We start from the raw sequence: 23,808 nt of genomic DNA on the forward strand, positions 1-23,808 counted from the left end.
GTTTTCTTGCTAGTAATTCCTTAGAAATCTGTAAACTTCTATGCTAATATCTCAATTAAAAATAATTTTAAACAGTATTCACTTTTTTATAACATGAAATTACTGTACAGCAAATAAAATTCCTAAGAAACATTTTTTAACCTGAACCTTACCTTCCACTGTGTCAAATGGTGGTGTGAAGACATTGTACTGACTACTGCTATCAACCTTTCTACTTTAACCACCCTCTCAAAACCAAGGGGTACATTATTGGTACTTTAGTTGCTGCTATCAAAGATACCAAGACAGTCCTTCACAGCTAATGGTTAGCATTGGAAGTTGTGAAGGACACCCCAGCTTAAAATAATATATCCTGGTAGGATACCAGGTGCTCCACAAACTTGTATGCATTGCACCTGCACCTCTCACTTTTTTTCTTTATTATGCATAGCCACAAATGTGTGCAGTTGCCAATGCAAAAGTGAAAATGAGGTTACTAATAAAATCATGCAAATGTTTGAAGTTGTGAAAGCAATGTACAAATGTTGAAGATTGACTTTATATATGCATATACAACCATAGTCTTCCACTTCTACAAAGCAGAAGAATACATTTTCTTGTCTTCTTTGAATCCAAGCTTGGTTATTATCCTTACGTAGCATTCTATTTTTTATCTGAATATTTTACTTGCTTTCATTATAGCTATTTTATACTAAATATAACTAACTCCCTGCCCCAGGTGTACATTTTGGTATTTTTAAATTTCCTTTCTTATTAAATTAACACTGAGAAATTCAAGAAGTTTTTTTAAAAAAATATTTAAAGCTAGTAGTGATTATCAAGATTAACTAATACCTAACCAGTCAATATTTCCATTAGATCCAGCTGATATACCTCAATTTTTTCTTTTATTACTCCGTATCATGTCCAGAATGATATGCAGTGTCTTAAAATTTTTAAGTCAATTTTTCTACTTTTAATTACCAATTTGGTACATTTTGCGTCACTTAAAACATCTATTTGGGAAAATTATTAAAAACTGCATATTAAAAATGAACAGAGATCAGAAAATCAGTCATTTTTCAATTTAAGTATCTGTTTGTAGTTATAATGTTAGTTGATCTGAATTATATCTCATTAGCCAACATTATGAATATAGTCAATGATGCTTTTAAAAAATACATACACTAACAAGTTTAATTTAAATGTTTAAAATTGTGATCTTTCCTCTGAATAAAGAAAAGTTTAGCAGTGATTACAGGATCATTAATTTATGTACTTAAAAAGGAATACAATGATATTTCTTTTTAAAATACTGTTCAGTCCATTTGCTTATTCAGTATTGCTTTTCTCACATTGGTTTGATATTAATGGTATTTTAATAATTTTTTCTATTTGGTTTCTTTTTGATTCCACAGAGATTCTATTGACTGTTTTAAGTTGTACTCCCTAGAACTATCTCCAAGCCAAAGTTGTCCATGAGGCATTTTTCTCCCATACTATTTAGTCTAATGGGCTATCTCAGTTTTTGTATCATTATGATGTTTGATGTATTCTCTCTATCATAATAATATATATGTAGATTTAAAATAATTCTGAAAAATGAATTTGTGAAAGAATGTAAGAAGAAGAAATGACAACTGAAGTGGGATAAAAAACTCATGAATTAGATTGCTATGAAATATTTTAGATTGAAGTGGAAGTAAGAATAAACAGAAAAGAAAAATACATACCCCAAACCTGTGAAGTAGGTGTTCTAATTTTCCTTAAGTTAAGAAATTAGTACTGAAATACCACTTATTACTAAATTATATTAATTTATTCAATCTTTTTTCATAATATACTTTATTCATTGCATATTTGTCATCTAATTATACTGAACTGAAGTCATTTAGAAAATAGTCCTTTATTCATTAAAGCAGGTAGGATAGAAAATGTTTGCATAGAAACATTATTGATATTTCTCTTAATAACTGGTCTTTGATTAAGAAAGAGCATACAGAAAGAAATACAGTTTTGTCCAGTGAAAAGACTGTTCCATTTTGTAATGTTAATCCAGTTCTCATAAAAGTTGTCACTGACCTTTTTTCTTTTTCAGTAAGGGTTTGTTAAATCCTTTATTGGTGGTTTCCTTTTCTAAAGAGATCTTTCTTTTCTGTTTATTATTCTAGGCTTTTTTTTCCTTACTATAAATTTTAAGTTTTGTCTTCCTGGTTAATATTTATTTTGTATTATGGGAGTACTACTTTCATTGGTACAGAATTTTTCGTTGGCTTGTTACTTGTGATTCATTAATGCTCTCTTGTACCTGGCAGATAATTTTCTGTTGCAGACCACTTCCACAACTGATAAAAACATCTATCTTATCCTGTGTCTTTAATGGGCAGGGCATCCATCCTTTGTAATAGAAATATTGAATGCAGTGGTCATTTGTGCTGTATTTCAGAAGGCCAGATCTCAAAGAGTAGAGAAGAAAGGTTTTTATATTCAGTTATAAGTTTCCAACCCAATATTCTTTATCATTCTTTGAACAAGTTGCTGAAATTTTCTATTCTAAATTTACATTCTCAGTTATTAGATCCTATATTATCTGTTTCCTAATGATTTTGAGTTTTAACAATTTGAAATTCTTTAATCTTATTTTATAAATGTAGCATCAAAGGAACCAAGTATTTTGAGTTGTGTGTTCTCCATTTGAAGGTGAATCCCTATGACCCAATGAATCTTTTGTAAAAAGTCGACTCAGCTAGGATGTTACACCACCACTGTCGAAGGAACCCTGAACTACAGGAAGAATTGCAGATTCAGGCAGCAGTGGCTGCTGGGGATGTTCACACAGTACGAAAGATGTTAGAACAGGGCTATTCTCCAAATGGCAGAGATGCTAATGGGTGGACCCTGCTTCATTTCTCTGCAGCAAGAGGAAAGGAAAGATGTGTACGAGTATTTCTTGAACATGGAGGTGAGTGTACTTTTCTTTCCCCAAAATTTTACTCCCAAATACAAGCTTTTAATTAGTTGTAAGATAGTTTTAGTATGCCTATGCAATTCCTTGTCATTAATAATTAGAAAATATTTTAATGTTCTACTTTAGTGAGGACTTTTTCTGATTACTTTCAAATTCTACTAAGTCCTGATTAGTAACAGATTTTTTTTTTTTAAGGTATCTCACTTTGGGAATATGCTATTTGGCTATCTTGCTTGATAACAATGCTGATTCTTTTTTGGCTCTTTCCCAAGCAACCCAGTTGTCTAGCCTATTTTATTTCAGAAGCAGAAGGATGGCCCCTTGCTCCCCTATTTAGAGAATTTTTTTCCCCATAAGTAATTGCCCAGACTGAGATACTTGCTAAAGGTAGTCCCCTTAGAAGTTATACTATAAATTACTCTTTGAATTTAGCTCTGTAGTGATATTGGTTTAGTTTTTTCCTATTCATACTTCCTAGAATTGCCTGTAGTTTGTAGACATTAGAGGAATCTTGTTTTAATTTATTATACTTATTATAGGCCATTCCCAACTACAGTAGCCTTATCTTTATCTTGGCTTTTTTTCAAGTCTCATAATTACATTAAATGTCTCATTTTCGACTCCTTTGTCTCATTAATCCTCCTCCTGCCCCCCAGTTGGGTCTCTTCATACTTTTGTTATTTACCCAAAGTTACATATTATACCACCTACTTGTCTGAATTTTCTTTGTAAGTTATTAACTAAAGACGTCTTAGTCATGACATATACAGTAGATTATAGGAAATAAAGAATTTAGAGCTGGAAAATGCACCATCTATTCTTACCCTATGAAATAAAAACACAATATTCTGATATTTAACAAAGTCTGTCAGAAAAAAATGTATTAATTATCCATCTAAGCATGGTTGCTGAGATAAAGAGGGAGACAAAGAAAGGGAAGGAAGAAGGAAAAAGAACAAGTACCAAAGGGTAGATTTTTATTTATTAATTCTTTCTATTACAAGCTATTTCTATTTAGGATTTATAGTGTTTAGGATGGAAAATTTCATAGAAATATTGAAAACCAGGTTAACGAACAATGTTAGAATTTGATTCACCAAGCAGAACTCTATAAATATTAGAATTACACCTGTAAAAATGAAATTTAAATCTCAATAATAAAATATTTTATTCTAGGAGGTTTATTAAATTATCATTAGAAGGGATACAAAAATAAAGACCATGTGCCCATGGCTGATCAGCCAGTTCAAACACTCACCTTACCACTATCAAGCTCTGGACAGGAAGTAAAGAGGTGGGACCCTCCATGTCTCTGCCTAATATCCCCTGTCTACAGGAAGTATGTAATGACAGAAAGTCGCTGGGCTCCCGGGAAATGTAGTTCTTTTTTAGGTTAACAGGTTTTCATTTATACACACCCTTAGAAATACCTTCCCCAAAACCAACTTCAGGTCCAGAGTGTAATATAGGGGTTCATTCACTTACATTGCTTTAATGCAAGACAAAACTAAGAACACCTCTTTTGGCTAAAATATGATTATTCACTCTGTGGCCCTCCATCTTAGGATTTATCTTTTCACTGTCTTCAAAGGTGTTCTCAATAGATAAGTGCCTTAGTCCATTCAAAGATTTTTCCACTCCTTGTTTATACACCACAGATAAAAGTTTTTTTTAATTTTCAGGAAGATCCCTCCCTGAGTTTGATTGTCTTCATTTACAAGAAAAAATTCAAGAGTACAGTATTATTACTTTGGAACTTTGTATAAGTATTGATAAGGTTTTCTGTTCAGACTAGGACACTGTTGCAATATTATTTTCTTAATATTAAATAACCTAGGGGCACCTGGGGGTCTCAGTGGACCAGACCTAGAGACAAGAGGTTCTGGGTTCAAATTTTATCTCAGACATTTCCTAGCTATGCGACTGAGCATATTACTTAACCCCAGTTACATAGCCTTTACTAGTCTTCCGCTTTGGAACCAATACTTGGTATTGATTCTAAGATTGAAGATAAGGATTTTAATATATGTACACATATCATATGTATATAATATATATCCATAATATATACATACAATACAGTCTCAAAAAAGTCATTCAATTTAGTTATCTGATTTAATAAAACAAGTATCAGAAGTATATGAAACTCTCTCAACTTTAAAATATCTCTGGGCTCTGATAACAAGGTGAACTGTCAGGAATGGTATTCATTGAGATAATCTTACCACAGACTGAGGAATTTCGCTGTTAACATGCATTTTTATTGTATTGCTACTCCCTCCACTTTGCTTGCTTACGCCTTACTTTTCTGAAACTGGAACCACAGCCTATGGGTTCCTATTCTGGTGGTGCCACTATTATTATTCTTTTTCCACCTCTCTCTGTCTGTCTCTTTCTCTCTTCCTCTCTCTCCTCTCCATTTCCTTCTCCCTCTCCCCTACCCATTCTCTCTTTTTACCTTTCTCTTTTTCTCACCTTCTTTTGCCTGCACACTCATGAAACGCACTTTACAGAATATAAACTTCAGTGTACTTTCTGTACCCTACAAAGTTTTTTTGTACTAATAATACTAATAATCGATTTAATAAGTCATCATTTTTCCACCAGTCCTCTTTGTAGTTCCCAGAATTTTCCATTTCCTTTTGAACACATTACAGCCACCTATCACTGGCAACCCTACTCTTTTCACTTTAGAGTCAGGCAAAGTGAGAACCTACAAACCCTTTACACTTTACTTCTGAGATACTACAAAGTTTTGCTCCTATATCCTACTATTGCTTTCTATTACCAGATATGATTATCTGCAACTAGTGATGATTATTCTTAAGAATTGTACAAATGATATAGGAGTAGATTCTAAGTAGAAACAATATTTTCCCAGCCTATTCTTTCCTGTCCTTGTTTTCTATTTCGTCTGCCTTTTTCTTTTTACTAACAGTCTTTTCCCACTAAATGATCTTGTCATTACTAAAATTAGTGTTGCTGTGGTGGTCTTTGATCACTATTACTAGAAACCAGAACTACTTAGTAATGGCACTCTAAGCTACCTGGAAAGGTAGCTGGGCCTGGACCTGGAAAGAGAATGAATTCAAACTTCTTTTCACCATTTTCATAGAGTTAGAGCAAATAGGCTCAAGGGATCTTCCCTGTGTCTCCATTTTAAGAAAATAATTCATCTCTTCTTTTAGAGTGATTAGAAACCATGCCTATAAGAAAATCTCAAAGTGGGACTTGGGAAAGTTTAAATTCAAAACTGCTAGGAGCTGCATGTTAATTATTTAGAAATTTCTGGCTCTGCAAATGAATATTTGCTACCTCTGCTCAGTTGATTGTTGGGCTAGAATGATAAAGCCGAAAGTAAAGTGAATGAACAAGATTTCAAGAATAAAGAAAAGATGCTATCTACATCAGCAAGATGCTTTCATGTTCCTAATATATAAATTAAGATGGCTTTTGAAAATGTAAAATTCTTATAGCTACATGTTAACTGTTTCCCCATTTTTAAATTTAGTCAAATCCATCTTATTCAGTAGCATTGATGCTTATTTATTTGTTCTGTTTTGTTAGCATTATTATATAATTAAAAGAACACTTGAGATCAATAGGTCTAGATTCTATTCTTGTCTAATATGTAACTCATTTCAACAAAAATTAACCCATCAGTTATTTGTGAGGCACAGCTAGATGCTGGGTATGTGATGGCCAAATTAAAATAGTCCTCAAGAACATATATTCTTCTTAACTCTTTAGAGGACACAATATCTATATAGTTAAATATAAGGCTTTTTTTTAAAAAAAAAAGGAGAGAATATTAAAAATCAGAGAGATCAAGACAGGCTTCCTGTGGGAAATGATACCTGACATGAACCTTAAGATCGTAGGAAATAAAGGGCATGTACAAAGGCATGGCAGGTGAAAAATGGAATTCCAAATTTGAGAAATGGCAAGTATTAGTTTATCAAGAACATAGAATTCATGAAGGGAATTAATAGAAATAAGTTTGGAAAAGTAAGTTGGAGGCAAACTGTTAAGGACTTTAAATGCCAAACAAAGGAGTTTATATTTTAAACCTAGCAGTAAAGAGCCATTGAAATTTTTAAGCAAGGGGTGATTTAGTGAGATCTGTACTTTAGAAGATTTTTTTTTTAAGTTTGAACTCAGGATGTGACTGTGAGAGAAGAGATATGAAAGATGCCGTGAAGGTCTAATCATTAAGATTTGGCAAGTAATTTGCCATAGTAGGTGAGAAAAAGGGAAGAGTTGAGCACTAGGTTGTAAACCTGGATGACTTGAACAATCAATCACTCAATAAACATTTATAGCATCAAGTGCCTACCATATGCCAGGCATTGTGCTAAGAATAGTAGAAGTTTCAATGGCAATAGAAAAATTTGGAAAAGAATGTGTGTGGTTATTTTGTAAGACAATGAATATAAAGATTAATTTTCAACATGCTGAATTCATGATGCTTATGAATAGCAACTATCAAGCAGTTGGAGAAATGATATTGGATATAGATTTGGTAATAACCTGCACAGAGCTAATAGCTGAATCTATGGGAACTGATAAGATCACCAAAAAAGAGTATAGAGGGAGTAGTCAAACAGGAGAATTAAGATGGATCATTGTAAGCCAAGAAAAAGAAAATTATCAAAGAGGAATGCTGTATCAGTAGCATAAAAAAAAAAACTGTGGAAAAGATGAAGGATATGGGCTGGAAAAAAAAAGATCATGACATTTAACAAATAACACATAAATGCTCTTGGGCTAGTCATTTAAGCACTCTAGGCCACAATTTCTTCATCTGTAAATTTAAAGTATTAGACTAAATTATCCCTATGGTTGCTTTCAGTGCTGAAACTCCAAGGTTTTATTCCATAATGATTATAAACCTTAACAAACATACCATCATTGGACAACACATGCACACAAAAATTAAAATATGATAAAAAAAAATGTATGCCCCTTCTGGATCATTGCCTTGTCATGACAGAAGGGCTTGTATAATACCCGAGTGAAACTTTGAGATAAGTCATTAAGGGTTACCCACGATAGACCGTTCATAATAGAGAGCTCCGACAAAAGGTGATCATTGGAGGAAGAAATGGCAAACCATTCCAGTATCTTTGCCAAGAAAACTTTAGATGGCATTAAAATTATCAAAAATATGACACCACAAGATGAGCCCCTTTGGTCAGAAGGTGTTCAGTACAGTACTGGGGAAGAGCAGAGGACAATTACCAGTGCACCAGAAAGAATGAAATGACTGGGTCAAAGTGAAAAAAAAAAGCTGGAAAACCTAATGCTGTAAAGATCAGTACTGCATAGGAATTAGGAATGTATGATCTATGAACTGTGGTAAGCTGAATGTAGTCATGGAGAGATTAAATATCAATAACTTGGTTGTCAATGATGTCAATTGTTGTCAAGTTGGTTGTCAAAGATGAAATTAATTGGATAAATTGTAATCAGATAATCATTAATATACTACTTTGGGTAAGAATCTCCTAGAAGAAATGGATCAGCCCTCTTAGTCAATAAAGGCAATAAAAACAGCACTGGGGTGTAATCTCAAAAATAACTGAATGATATCTGTTTGAATCCAAGGAAACCATTCATCACAATAATGCTCCAGCCACTGGTGCTGATGAGGACAAAGTTGATCAATGAAGCCCAATAATATCTTCTAGAAATAACAATCAAAAAAAAAGAGAGATTCCAGATTCATCATAAGGGATTGGAAAGCAGGAAATCAAAAAGATAATTGGGAAGAAGCAACTAGGTGACTTAGTGAATTGAGAGTCAGACCTAGACATTGGAGGTCCTAGGTTCAAATTTGGCCTCAAATATTTCCTTGCTATGTGACCCTGGGCAAATCACTTAACCCTGTTGTCTAGCAGTTACTGCTCTTATGCATCAGAACCTACTACACAGTATTGATTCCAAAATGGAAGGCAAAGATTAAAAAAAAAAGATAATTGGAAGAACAGGCAAGTTTAGCTTTGGAGTACAAAAAGAAGCAGGGAAGAGACTATAGAATTTTGTAAAGATAATTCACTGGTCATAGCAAATATTTTTTTCAACAATGCAAAAGATGACTCTACACATGGACATTACCAGATGGCTAATATCAGAATCAGATTGATTATGTACTTTGCAGCTAAAAGCAGAGAAGCTCTATATAGTCAGTTAAAACAAGAGCTGGAGTTGACAATGGCTCAAATCATGAACTTATTGCAAAATTCAAACTTAAATTGAAGAAAATATAATAAATTATCACAACATCTAGGTATGACCTAAATAATATCTCATATGATTATGAGGTGGAAGTAATGAATTGATTTAAGGGATTAGATTTGCACTATTGTATAGGAGGCAGGAACAAAAAACATCCCAAAGAAAAAGAGCAAGAAAGCAAAATAGCTTTTCTGATGAGGCTTTGCAAATAGCTTAGGAAATAGCTTAGGAACTGTAAAAGGTAAAGATATATCTAACTGAATACAGAATTTTAGAGAATAACAAGAAGAGATAAGAAAATTTTCTTAAATGAACAATGCAGAGAAATAGAAGAAAACAATAGCCTGGAAAGGGCAAGATCTCTTCAAGAAAATTAGAAGTATCAAAGGAACATTTCTTGCAAAAAAAGGCATGAAAAAGACAAAAATCATGGGGATTTAACAGAATTACAAGAGATGCCAAACTTTATAAAAAAGATCTCAACATCACTAATAATGACAATTGATGTGGTTACTGATACAGAGCTATACATCCTGGAGCATGAAGTTAAGTGATCTTAGGAAGCATTGCTAACAATAAGAGGTGATGAAATTCCAGTTGCACTATTTAAAATAGTAAAAAGATGATATGTTAAAGTGCTACACTCAATATGCCAGCAAATTTGTTAAACTGAACAGTGGCAACTGGATGAAAAAGATCAGCTTCTATCCCAGTCCAAAAGAAGGACGATGCCAAAGAATATTCAGATTACCAAGCAATTGCATTCATTGCATACATCAGGATGGCCATGCTTAAGATCCTGCAAGCTAGACATCAGCAATATGTGAACCTAGAATTACCAGAAGTGCAGGCTGGTTTTTGAAGAGGAGCCAGAGATCAAATTGCCAATATTCACTGGCTTATGGAGAAAGCAGGGGAGATCAAGAAAAACTTCTACCTCTGCTTAATTGACTACACTGAAGTTTTTGAATATGTGGATCACAATAAAATGTGGCACATCCTCAAAGAGATGGGAGTACCAGATCATCTTATTTCCTTTGGAACCTGTATGCAGGCCAAGAAGCAACTATTAGAACCAAACATAGAATAACAGATTGATTTAAGATTGGGAAAGAAGTATGAAACACCTATAAGAAGCCTCTTGATGGGGGTGACAGATGAGAGTATAAAAGCTGGCTTGGAGCATAACATTAAAATAACTAAAATCATGGCAACTACTTCAGTCACTTATCAGCAAATATAGAAGAAATAGAAGTAATGTCAGATTTTATATTCATGGCCTCAAAGATCACTGCATTGAGCCATGAAATTAAAAGATGCTTGGTCCCTGAAAGGGAAGTTATGGCAAATCTGGATTGCATACCAAAAGGAAAGATATCACCTTGCTAACAAAGGCCTAGATAGCTAAAGCTGATGTTTTTCCAGTAATATGACTATGACAGTTGGACTATAAGGAAGGCTAAGCAATACTGAATGGATGCTTTGAAACTATGGTTCTGGAGAACCCCTTTGAGGGTCCCTTCAGATCAAATTAGTCAATATTTAAATTTACATAATTCATTGGAAGGACAAATATTGAAACTAAAGCTTAAGTACTTTGACCACATAATGAAAAGACAAAACCCATTGGAAAAGACCCTAATGTTAGGAAAGATTGAAGACCAAATGAGAAAGGGACAGCAGAGGATTAGATTGGTAGTGTCATAGAAACAACAAACATGAGCTTGGATGGTCTTAAGGAGGTAGTAAAAGATAGAAGGACCTGGAGTGGAGATCACACAGAGTGAAACACGACTGAACAACTGAACAATAACCAAAAATCACATAACCACGTTAGGCATTTTGAGAGATTAACATTTTGGGAATATAACTTTAGTAATGGCAGTGGTGATTTTCAGAAGTGAAAATACATAGTCTTTATATTATCTGTACAGAGCAGGAAAGAGAAGACTTGACTAAACTATTGAAGTTGAAAAAACATGCAAAGCAAAAACATCTATCCTAATTTGGTTAACATTCAGTAAGTATATATCATTGATAGAATTTTCCTGGGGAAGACTTTAAATTACAAATAAAGGAAATTAAGAACAAAAATAAAAACTCACAAATATGCTATACACACATATTGTAGGAATTCTGAGCAAAATTAGCTGTTCATAAATATTGAGGCTGTTCTCCTAGATTTCTTTCATGAAAAATTCATGTCTATAGCAGATTTATGCAAGCAATATATTACACCTTTTTTCTTTTCTTTCATTTCCCCCTTTTTTCATTCTCCCTCTCCCTTTTTTTGCTTAGCATCTTTTGTTCATAGGCTTTCAAGTAATAATGATACTAATAGGCATTAACCTGACTTGTGACATTCTTGTTTTAATAAGTTTCCTGACACCTAAACTTATATATATATATATATCCCTTTAAACAAAATTAGCCCATGTTTTTGCCTTAGGCATGTAATGATAGATATTCTGTAAAACTCTGTGACCAATTTGGTTTGGTTATATATGCAAACAATGCGTTTCTTTACTAACTGCTGAGATTAATTAATTTGAGCTGCTATTATGTACTGTGATGTTGGTGGAAGCAAAATATTCAAGATATATCATTTAGCTTCCATGACATAATAGTTGTAAAAACTTTTAGCATGAACATATCTAGATGTATATGCTACAGACACTTAGGTAAAAATGTGGAGATTCAAGGGTTTGTAATAATATGTCAGTTTTAGTCATGTCAGTTAAACAACCATCATACTGCATATTCTTTTTTGTAGCATGAGCATGGGAAAAGTCCTGGAATGAATGGAAACTGGTATTAGCCATAAGGGTTTGCTACTAGCTTTCTATATAGCTAAGCCTAATCAGTCTGTGTTTTTCACCTTTCCTCATCTGTAAAATAAAGGAGTTGTACCAGTAAAGGTTCTTTCCATAATTCTTTGATGTGTTTAAAATTTAGAATTTAACCCAGGTTAATTAAGAAATAAGATATAAGCCACATTTAAAAGAAAAGGAAGACCCAACATTAAAAAAATTAAGTTGTAGGATCATTACTTTAATATAATTGATAAATAGAACAAATTAGCGTAGAAGGAAGGACCACTAAAGGATACTTTATACTATATAGCGAAAATTCATCCATAGTAACAATTGGAGAAGAAAGAAAAGTCCAGCAATTTCACTGATAGGAAGGCACGGTAAATGCCCCAATATGACAGAAGTAGACAACTTCTTGAACAGGATCTTTTTTTTTTTTAATAATAGTGGAGAAATCCTTTACAGTTCATGACTCTTGTTGCTTATCTGTTTTAGAAAAGCATAGTAGCACTTTCTTCACTGCTACACTTATTTACATCAAACAAACAAACTTGATTGAATAGAAGTATTCCCACTGGTAAAAGGTGCCAAAAATCAATGTAGGTAGCTCAGTTCATGACAATTTACACCAGGAGGTGGCAGTAGAATACTTTTTTAAAAACAAGTTTCTGGCTGACTTTATTTTTAATCACATAGTTTCTCAGTTTTGTCACTTACCTCTAAGACAAACCATGATATTCTCACTATCACTATGAAAATAAAACCATATGCCCTTGGTTCTGGTCTTTGTATGTTTTAACGTCCATTGACAATATTCTCTGGTGCCTCTTCATGGCATGAAGATAATCCTGGCTTTTCAAAGGCTATACCAGTGCAGCATAGGCTATCATGTCTTCAATGCTGAAAAGATTTTGAATACAAGCCTGATTATAAACCATATATCTGTTGTCTGAAGATTAGACTAGCTAAGTTCAGATAGACTAATCACCAAAAAGTCAACCAGCAAATGATTAAGTTTTTTGACTCCCCACACTCAACAACAATTTACTTGTGCATTCTGGGTCTATGAAGGGAGTACTCACACCAATGAAATCAAAGTATATTTTTATAAATGTGTCTTGAAATCTTTGTGTTTTTATAAATTGCATTATCTATTTCATTGAAATATTTTACTTTTCCCAGATATTACCCAATATCTTATATACTGTTTCCTGCCTTTTTACTGAATGCATTGTTCATAGTATTTGTTTTAGCATTTTGTTGAGCAACATATGAATGTTTAATTCCACAACTTTGAAAGCTGCTTATTTTTCAAAAGCTTTCCCTTCTATATCCGTGAAACAAGCTAAAATAAGTCTTTTATATGAACAAAACAGTATTTTAATAAGTCATTTAAATTGACAAATTTAACTTTTGCATTTAATGCTAGCTTGATAGAAGTATGGGCACAACAAAGTGACCTACTTAGTCAGGTAACAGAAAAAACTCTTGCCCTTGTTTGACCAGTTGGTCAGGCAGTGCTGGTGGGATCAGAGACACAAACAGCTGCTGATGAAGTCTTTGGCTTAAAGATTCTAGGACAGGTGATGAACATCTTAGGCAATGCCAATAGATAAAGGGTCTTAGATTATTGTAGTTTCATTCTTAAGTCAGTCAGATTGGAGAGTTTTGTATGGTTTTCAAAAATAAGAATATTTACACAACAGAGGTTTCTTCTAATTTTTCACACAATGTGCTGCTTACATTCTTGTAAATTCCAAAGTTCTTGTAAAACTAATAATTCAGAACAGACTTTTCATCTTATAAAAACATGCTTTATCAAGATCTCTTAAAGGACATATATCTTACATGCTTTGGAAATCCTACAGACCACAAAGAAACTTTTACCTAATACACCCTAAAATAACACAATCTGCCAGACCACAGCACATCCGCAATTTGGAATAGCAGATGTTGCTACACATGCTTCTCTTTAAGACTAAGAAGCAGTACAAGAGAAATAAAATAAAAAGTTTGAAATGGAGGAAAATCTGATAGAGATGAAAGTTTGTAATAGTTAGAAGAGAGATGTAGGCAATTGGTCTTAAATAGCCACAAGAAAATGATGTGGCTGTCAGGGAGCTCTATGTTTTGTGGATGCCTTTTCAAATGCTTATGTGATCTGTTACCCTCATTCTATTAAGTTAGATTTGATAACTTTCCTTTAAGGTGAGTTCTGATTTCACTAGTCAAAAGAATATTATGTGTTCATTCAAAAACTTTTATTTAAACTTTTGTTTTGAAGTGAAGTTTTTTTCTCTTATTGTTTTCTAACATTTTTTATTTTGGTTTTTAACTTTAGCTGATCCCACAGTTAAGGACTTAATTGGAGGCTTCACTGCTCTTCATTATGCAGCCATGCATGGTCGAGCCCGAATTGCACGCTTGATGTTAGAATCTGAATACAGAAGTGACATTATCAATGCAAAAAGCAATGATGGTTGGACTCCCCTCCATGTAGCTGCTCACTATGGTAGGGACTCATTTGTCAGACTCCTGCTAGAGTTCAAGGCTGAGGTCGATCCACTGAGTGATAAAGGTACAACACCGCTTCAGCTAGCCATTATCCGAGAGAGGTCAAGCTGTGTGAAAATCCTTCTGGATCACAATGCCAATATCGACATTCAAAATGGTTTCCTGTTACGATACGCTGTGATCAAAAGCAATCACTCATATTGCCGAATGTTCCTTCAAAGAGGGGCAGACACAAACTTGGGTCGCTTAGAAGATGGACAGACACCATTACACTTGTCTGCCCTTAGGGATGATGTGCTTTGTGCCCGAATGTTATATAATTATGGAGCAGACACTAACACAAGGAACTATGAAGGACAGACCCCATTGGCTGTTTCAATAAGTATTTCTGGAAATAGTCGACCCTGTTTGGATTTCTTACAAGAAGTAACAAGTATGTAATATATTTTATTATAATTGTCATTATTGTTGCAGTTCTTTTTACTCTTGCATATTTCTTTTGAGGAATTTGAAGCATTTACAAACTTCATGTAATGTCAGGCATCAATCATTCATAGCAGCTCTGACTGGTAAGTAATATTTTATTTGTTCTATAAAAAGGAAGTTACCTTCACATATTAAACATCCTGTCACAAATTAAAGGGGAATGGATGCTGCTACTAGTGTTGGGGATAGTTATAGTTTTACAGTAGAAGAGATCAGAGAAGGATGAAAGAGAATCAAGGAAATTACAAAAGGTCCATGCTAGAACAATGGAAAACAAATCCTTTTGGCCATAAGGTTTATCTTTTTTAAATCTTTTCAGGATCCACAGTTTTGATATCGAGATTCACATCAACAAGAGTTTTATTGTCTTTATATAGAGTGATATTCAAACATATTACAGTATGTAATTGTGATATCTTTTTAATTTGTTTATAGTGTTTTGTATATTGTGAACTTTAAATATAAGGAACAGCAATGTTAAAATTTTATATTTGGTTATTTCATGAATATGTTCATCCTAACAATTACAGATAAGAAAACATTCGTTTTACCTGTTTTGTTGCCTATATCGTGCTGCTTACACTACTTTTTAGTAGTTTTTTAGAAAATTCTTAGTTTCTTGAAACATATTATGCTCATGGGGATGGAAAAAATAAAGTCAAGCCTAGATGAGAGCAAAATAATTTGGTGGTTTATTGGAACATTTTGTTTAGTAATGTGATAAAAATCAGTCAATTATTTGAATAATGGAATTGACAGTCACTGTAGATCATATTTTAACCCTGTGTACTGTCAAACTAAATGTTCATTACTACTGCTCTTCATCTTATTTGATATTTTTATAGTATAAATGTTTTCAATCATTTCTCATGGTTTCTTCAGTTTTATATGTGCTCCTTTAAAAGCAAAAATTAGGGCTTTTCTTTATAAGTGAAATATTCTACTCCTTAATCATTTAGATGTACCCTTTTACAAAAATAAGATACATATGGCTCAGAAATAAGACTTAAAAATCAAATTTAAAGTTCTAATTTTGCCTCTGATTTCAGACAAGTTATATCCATCTTGGCATTTTTTCCTTTAAAAAGGAAATCACCATGCTTTGCCAATCATCTTCAGATAGGTTTCATGATATTATGCCACTAGCAAATAATGGATACATACAATGGCTGACTATGTGCCGTCTTTTCTACAGGAAGATCCATGTGATCAGTACATGTGTTATATATCAAATATCACACTGTCATGTTTTTCCCAATAGGGATGGCTATTTTGTATCTATCAACAAAACTGTCAAGACTTTCAGTTCACTTTTATGTAACCCTTTAAAATTTACCAATCATCTTCCTCACATCATCTTTTTGAATTAGTACATCATCTCCATTTTACAGGTGAGGAGGCTAAAGTGTAGGAAATTATGATTTAATGCCCAAGACTAATGAGCTATTAAGGAGCAAAACCAAGATTTAAATTCAGATCTCCTAATTCTTAAGCCCAGTGCTCTTTCTACTGTACCATGCCTATCACACCCCACTCCCACTCCCATCTAGTTAGCTTATATATGTTACTATTTGTGTCTTGAGGTTTAAAAGTAATATTTAATGTTGTACTTCATCCCTGCTCCACCTCCCCATCCCCCTATGCCTTTTTTGTGGCTATTAAATGTTGTGTTTGGTCGTTATTTATATAAGATGTAATCTTAACATTGTACACTTAAAATGTTAGAGTTTTAAGTATTTTGGTCTCATATGTTAAAGTTTTTACCATTAAGTGTCACTAACATTAAAATAAGTGAATCTAACTACATAGGGAAGGGCCTTATGGCCTGCCTCATAGTCCTTATTTAGGTAAAATAATTTGAGCTCAAGAAGAGTTTGAGCAGGAGTAGAAGGTTATGCTTACAATGATATAACTACTTCTTTCTCACCATCTAACCATGATCACTTCGTCTCTGGTGCTATGATTTTTAAAAAGGTATTGTATTGAATGAAATTTCAAACCCTGCATCTCTCAGCAACTTTCCTAGCATTCTTCATTTTCAGCACTGATAAGGACTTTAGTATTGTCACAGATAAAACGACCCTGAAGTAGAGATTCAAAATTCTCTCATATCATATCTCCTGAAGAATTTTCATATTTCCTTTTTTAAATTTCATATGCCACATTTTCATCATATGTCACATTTTTGAGACTCAGTTGAATTAACCTTTGCAAGTCAAGTCCAAGAAGACACACTTGCCATTTATTAATACTGTAAACCATTCACCATTTAACAGATATTTAACTGCTAAAATAAGGGGAATCAGGCAGATGAATTACTTCTTTTAGAAATTTTGGCTCTCTGTGGCCTAAAGGTTCTCAACTTTTTTTATATCATGGACCCCTTCAGCAATCTGAAGCCTCAGTATTCTTTGTCAGAATGTAAATATGGTAGAAATTTGTAAATGAAGAAAATGCCAATAGTTAGAAATTAAAATTAATGAAAATATTTTTTCCTTCCTAAGTTCATAGTTCCTGTGAGATCCATCCTTGGATTCCTTCAGGGTCTTTGGATCTGCTTAAGAACTCCTGACTTTGAGAATAAATTGTGGTTAGTTGAAGAGATATAAATTTATTTAAGAATTTATTTTTTTTAATTGCAGAAAACAAGTAGCTAAAAATTGTTCAACTACTATTGTTAAAGTCCCAGAGCTCCTGGAGTCAACCACATTTGTGTTCCAGAAGAGTATATAAATATTTCATATATATTCCTTATATATTTATATATATTCTTAATATATAGATATGTGGATATATATATATATATATATATATATATAAAGAGGTTAAGACCTGAAATCATGTTTATTCATAAAACTAATTCTTGGACTGTAATAAAACAGACTTTTATTCATATTTGTATTCCCAAAGAACTGAGCATAGTGCCTTAAACATAGTAGGTGCTCAGTAAATATCTATGTAGTAAATAATAGAGAAAATAGGAATCTAATTACAGTTTTCTGGAGTGATTTCTGACCCCTTCCTAAATTCAAAAAATAGATATCATTTAATTTATCTTAAGCTTCAGTTCTCTTAAGATTGTTTTCTGCCAAAAAATAAATGGAATGCTTGTCTGACCTGAGTATTGGTTTGGTGAATTCTTTAGTTAATGGTTACATGAAAAACTAGCTATTCTTCACTAGCATTCTCTTTTATGATATGAAAAATCAAAGTGAAGGAAAGTGCCCACCCTTACTAAGTTCAGGGAGTACTGAGTCAAAACTGGAAACTGCATTCAGTCATCTGACATGGAAGTGAACTGCACTTTTTTTTTTACTGTTGTATTATATTTAATATGTACTTTAAAATTTCATAACAGAAGTTCACTTTCATATACAATCACCTCTTCAGTTCTTTATAAACTGAAATGTTCATGTTTATGTTATGAACTGCACTTTAAATAACTTTTGGTCTATAAACTTAGAGCCCCAACATATTAGGAAATCATAATTACCTCATGATGATTATTATGTAGGAACATAAAATTTATTAGATAGACCAGCTCTTCAAAGATAATTACATCTGAATTTTGACTATATATATACTATCTGATCTTAAAAGAAAAGAAAATCTCTGTTGCTTTAAAATTTTAAAACCCTGGGACTTACTTTTTAAAATGTTTTTATTAATGTCTTTTTTTAAAAAATGCAAAATTTACTTGTAGCCCTCTTCTTCACATAGAGCCATCCTATATTATACATGTTTTTAAAGAAAAAGAAAGAGAAAAATCAGCAAAACTGATCAGTATATCAAAAAAGTCTGAAAATGTGTGCAGCATACCATTTGCATACCTCCCACTTCAATAAAGGGGTATAGACTTTTCTTGTATCTCTTCTTTGGAGTTATAATTCCTTTCTATAATTTTGCAAATGTTTGCTTTTGATTTTTTTGTGTGTGGTTCTTCCTGTTTACATTAGTGTAGCTATATATATTGTTTTCTTGGTTTTGCTTACTTCACTTAATCAGTTTCTGTAGATCTTTCCACACTTCTCTGTGTTCATCGTATTTATCATTTTTTATGGCACAAAAATATTCCATTACACATGAATCACAGATTATTTAGCTCTTTTCCAGTTAGTGACTTTGCTATCACAAAAAGTCTATTTTAAATATTTTGGTGTCTATGGGAACTTTCTTCTTACCTGGGACTTATTTTTCAATAAATGGGCCTCATTTTCCTCCACTGTAAAATAAGGCACATGGACAAAGATCTCTCCTTGCTTTTCAATTCTTTTATTATGCCTTTAATTATCTAATGTCTGTTAATCATCTTTTGCGAAACAATGTGGCATAATAGGATAGAGAACCAGTCGGAAATACACACAATTTGCTTTTGAACCTGGGGAAAATCATTTAACCAATTAAGGTTTAGCACTTCTCTGAGATTTTAAATTGCAGAGGAGATGCATACTCTTCTGTATTGGTAGAGGAAATTTCCTCATCTGATAGTTTATTTCAGTGAAATCCCAGATCTAGTTTCTATCCCTCTGTATCTCTTGATGATATATATATATATATATATATATATATAAATAAAGAAAAATCATAATTATAGCATATTAAAGTAAAACAAGTCATTGTGAAATCTCCGTTATCCAATACCCTATCTTCAAGATGAGCTTTACTTTGATGTAGCAAAAGTAGTCTTTTAGCAAAGCACCTTCTTTACTTCATTTTATAAATGTGAAAAACATAGGAGTGGCCATCCTGGGTGAACTAGAGGGTTATTGCCTAAACCCCAGAGATTTTCTCTGGAAGCCTATATAGATGGCCTACTTGACATCAGTTTTAAAGGTGAGTTTTGTATCAGGGAAGTGTGATGAATTGAAAAAGATACTGAACTCTTACTTCAGACTAGGTTTCCAGTCCTTGCCTTTCCACTGACTTGCTGTGAATTTAGTCAAATCTTTTTATCTCACTAGACCTCAATTTTCTCATCTATCAAATGAGTAGGTAAGATTAGATGTTATCTTTCAACCCAAAAATTCTATGGCTCCATTTATATTTCTTTCCATTACTAGCTTCTGCAGTATTAAACCCTTATATTTATGGCCTGCTATGTAAAATAGCACTTCCTTTTATTTTTCTGTATATATGTCAAGTTTCAAAGTATTTCCTTTTGACAAGCTTTTATTAAGCAATGTTCCAGATCTACTATTTCAGTTTAGGTTTATCTCTTTTTTTCTTGCTATTTTCATTACTCTATATTTGACATAGTAAAAATAGTTATCTGTTCTTTATTTGAATACCATGTACAGTTGAACTATAATAAATATTCTGCAAGTGGGCATTATGTGCTTTATTGGTTGTTTTATTCTTAACATCTTAATGAAGCTTCATTGAGTAGCACTTTCCTATGATTTTCTATAATTTATGAAAGATGTATAATATTCAGTCCTGTTTTAATTTTCTCTTATGAATGAATGATTGAAGCTAATGTTTTCCCTAAATGGTAGAGGAGATGTTAGCTGTTGTTTAGTAAGATTTTTTAAAGTCCTAGAAACTATCAATGGGTTACAAGTTTTAGAATATTTTCTTTGTACACTAATCTGGTAGGGACTGATTTCTGTCTGGCTTGCTCTGAAAAGCACCAAGTATATAGCCTTTTGGGAGAAGCTTAAAAATACTTTTTTATGATAACAGTGACCCTAAACTTACAGTTTTGTTCTAATTACAGCTGTTTTCATTTGAAGAAGTATAACCATTCAAAGTTTCTCTTTTTAAAGTAACAATAAAATCACAACACCTTTTTTTTAACTCAAGGCAATGAAACTTAGTTTGAAGCCTATATTGTTGAATACAGTGCAATGTTAGGCATATGAACTAGAACACTGCACAAAAACATTACACCAAGTTCTATTAAATGCATTAGCTCATGCATTCCTTTGTGTACTCTTCCTTGATGTATCAGCTAAAAGAACCAAAGGAATTTATCAAAGTAGCATTACAGAGGAACTCTTTGGTAAAAGATTATCTTGAACTATATGCAAATTAAAGGTAATTTCAGATATTCAAGGTAGATCCTTCATTACATTTTTCAATCACGAGTCTTAAAAAAATCACTGTTAGAAGGAATGGAATATAAAATCATAGATCAGATTGCTTGAGATTGTAGATTGAATGAATGCTTTTCTCTTGAATTTTTATTCTTTTGTATGCCTTTCTATACTTACTCAAAGACTTCACTTTGAGTGTATCATATTATTAGGATTTGACATTCAGTACAACTTGAAAATATTAGACAAAACTAATAACTTGCCTATGGAAAATATGATTTATAGGCAAGATCTCATCATAGCTAACACTGTATGTGTTCTGATTGCAAATTAATTAAAGTTAGGCTTTGATTTTAGATAACTAGTGATTTTTCACTAAACTATTAAAAAAAAAGACAGTAAGAGTTGATTTACTTCTATTTTATACCCACCCATTATGAAAAAAAAACTGCATTTGTCCATAGTTATGATTTTGTTTATCTTGTTTCTACTATATTCAATGTTTTACTGTTTTAAGTTACTGTGAAATTATAGAGTTTTTAAAATAGCAGAATGAGAAGGGAATTCCAAGGCACAGGAAAAGGAGAAAACATATGTTTGTGGTGGGATTTTGAAATGAGATGGTGAGATAAAGCAAGGAGGTACAGGAAGGCTTTTCCAGATGTTGTACTGATGTGAAGACCCTTGAACTAACAATAGTGACATTGTATGGAGTAATCTAGGAAAAGTTTCAGGGTTTTCTTTCATATTCATATTCTAAAAATTCCTCAACCTTTCTTGTTTCAGTTTTTTTTAAGTGCTATGTATTACAGATATTTTGCCTTTGTATATTTTTTAGATTGTTTCTTATCTAAGTTAAGAACTTTAACCAGTCATCATTGTAATTTTGATATCATAAGTGAGTGGACTTGAATTTCTAATTCCAGAAATTATGATAATATGTCATGGTTTGTGATGGGCCTGTAAGAGTTGATTTACTTCTATTTTATATCCACCCATTATGATAGATTTTTTACAAAAATCAAAATGTCCTTTGAATTGTCACAGAATATATTTAAAGTCTTCAGTATGATTACCTTGCAGTTTTTGTGTATATCCAACAATTGGTATGGCCTTTAATTTGTACTTTTTATGATCTATCTTCATGTTCATTTCTCCTTTTAAAACCTTTATAGACATTTGAGTACTTACAAACCAGCATAAGAATGAATTTCTAGGATACTAAACAAGCCACATTCCTAAACATATTTGGTTTTTTCCCTTTCCTTAATTTCTTTTCCTCATTTTTACTTCTTTACCCTCCACTCACCTGACCCCCTTTATTTGTAGTTTGGTGATATTGCAAGTTTCAAACATTTGTAAATAATGAAGTGACAATAAGAGCTAACATTTATAGATCACTTTAAGATATGTAAAGCACTTTAGATATATTATCTAATTTTTTTTACTCAGCACAGTCTTGTGTCAAAAAAATATTACAAGTATGCAGCTTTGTGTAAGAACTAAGTTCATTCCACAAACATTTATTAAATATCTGCTGTGTTTAGAAAATATGCTTTGTTAATTTTGTTATTGATATACAGTATTCCCAGGCACTCGTGAAATTTCTTAGTAAATTTCATTTTGTACATGGATTAGTTTTTTTATTTCTTTAAATAATATTGCAATCAAATACATAGTATCTGAATCAGTACATATGTTCCTATAGCATTTTAAGCCTCCATTCATTCAAACATGTGCTATCTGAATGAACAATTGCCAGTTTTTCTATAGTAATCTTCTTGTATATGTTTTTATTCATATCATTACCTAATTTTCTTTAGTAATATAACAAAAGTGTATAACTTCTCCTAATAGGTCCCAGAATATTTCCAAGAATATTCTTGCCATTCAATAATTCTAGTGTTAAACTATTAATTAGGTCTTGATTTCTTAGAGAAATTACTTTGTCTCTGAACCTTAGTTTCATCTTCAGATGAATATTATACTTACCTACTATGACACCACAGTTCTTATGAAGATCTAATGAGGTGAAATATGTGAAAACATTTTGAAAGTATTATTACAAGTATTTAGTGGTTGATGTCTTAGAACAGAGGTGTCAATTTTAGGGGCCCACTCTATGACACCATTAAAATTCTCCATTGTTACCAGAACCAGATTAAAACATAATGAGGAAATTGTTAACAAAATGAATGTATAATACAACACAGATAACATTAATTTGTGCTTTCCTAAGTCAATATCCCATAGAATTTAATTTCTATTTGAGTTAAATTATTGGAAGTTAAGGTAGTAGTTAATTTCCCTTTATACACTGATAATGATAATAGCAATGAAAAAAAGAGGGTTTTTTTTTTCGTTGAAAACTTATTTTGTTTATATATTTTGATCAAATGAGAGAGTTGGACTTGATAATCCTCTACCCCTTAGCTCTAAATCTATGGTACTATAAGACTCACAATCTTGTGAATATAAATAGTTTTTTTTTTAATTAGGAATCTGTGAGGAAATTTTTTTAAACTATGTTAGATAAAAAGGGGAAATTATTTTGCTAAGTCAGTTCAACTCAGAGGCATTTAGAGTTTTAGTTTCTTTCCTATGTGCAGTTTTTTTATTTGACTTGAGATATATTATGTAAACCATTTGTTTCCTAGAACATCTCTATAAAAAATAAAGTAGGGAGATATGTATAGTCCTACTGAAAGACACTCTTTAAATCTCAGAGATATATAAAAATGCAAATTTACTGTTATTCTATATACCCAATGGACAG

General features: G+C 32.3%; 1 protein-coding gene across 6 annotated transcripts in view; it reads left to right on the forward strand.

Annotated features, from left to right (window-relative positions):
• ASB7 (ankyrin repeat and SOCS box containing 7) overlaps positions 1–23,808 on the forward strand; it is a 40,271-nt gene that overhangs the window by 9,202 nt on the left and 7,261 nt on the right. For 5 of the 6 annotated variants that reach the window (XM_007479450.3, XM_007479453.3, XM_056807463.1 and 2 more), the window contains 2 exons: positions 2,680–2,941; positions 14,339–14,944. In XM_007479450.3, coding sequence (XP_007479512.1) covers positions 2,731–2,941; positions 14,339–14,944 — 817 coding nt within the window. In that variant the 5' untranslated portion in view covers positions 2,680–2,730. Of the gene's footprint in view, positions 1–2,633; positions 2,942–14,338; positions 14,945–23,808 lie in introns of all 6 variants that reach the window. The other variant, XM_007479451.3, reaches the window with a different exon arrangement.

This window comes from Monodelphis domestica, chromosome 1 (genome assembly GCF_027887165.1).
Source record: "Monodelphis domestica isolate mMonDom1 chromosome 1, mMonDom1.pri, whole genome shotgun sequence".
NCBI classification, from domain to species: Eukaryota; Metazoa; Chordata; class Mammalia; order Didelphimorphia; family Didelphidae; genus Monodelphis; species Monodelphis domestica.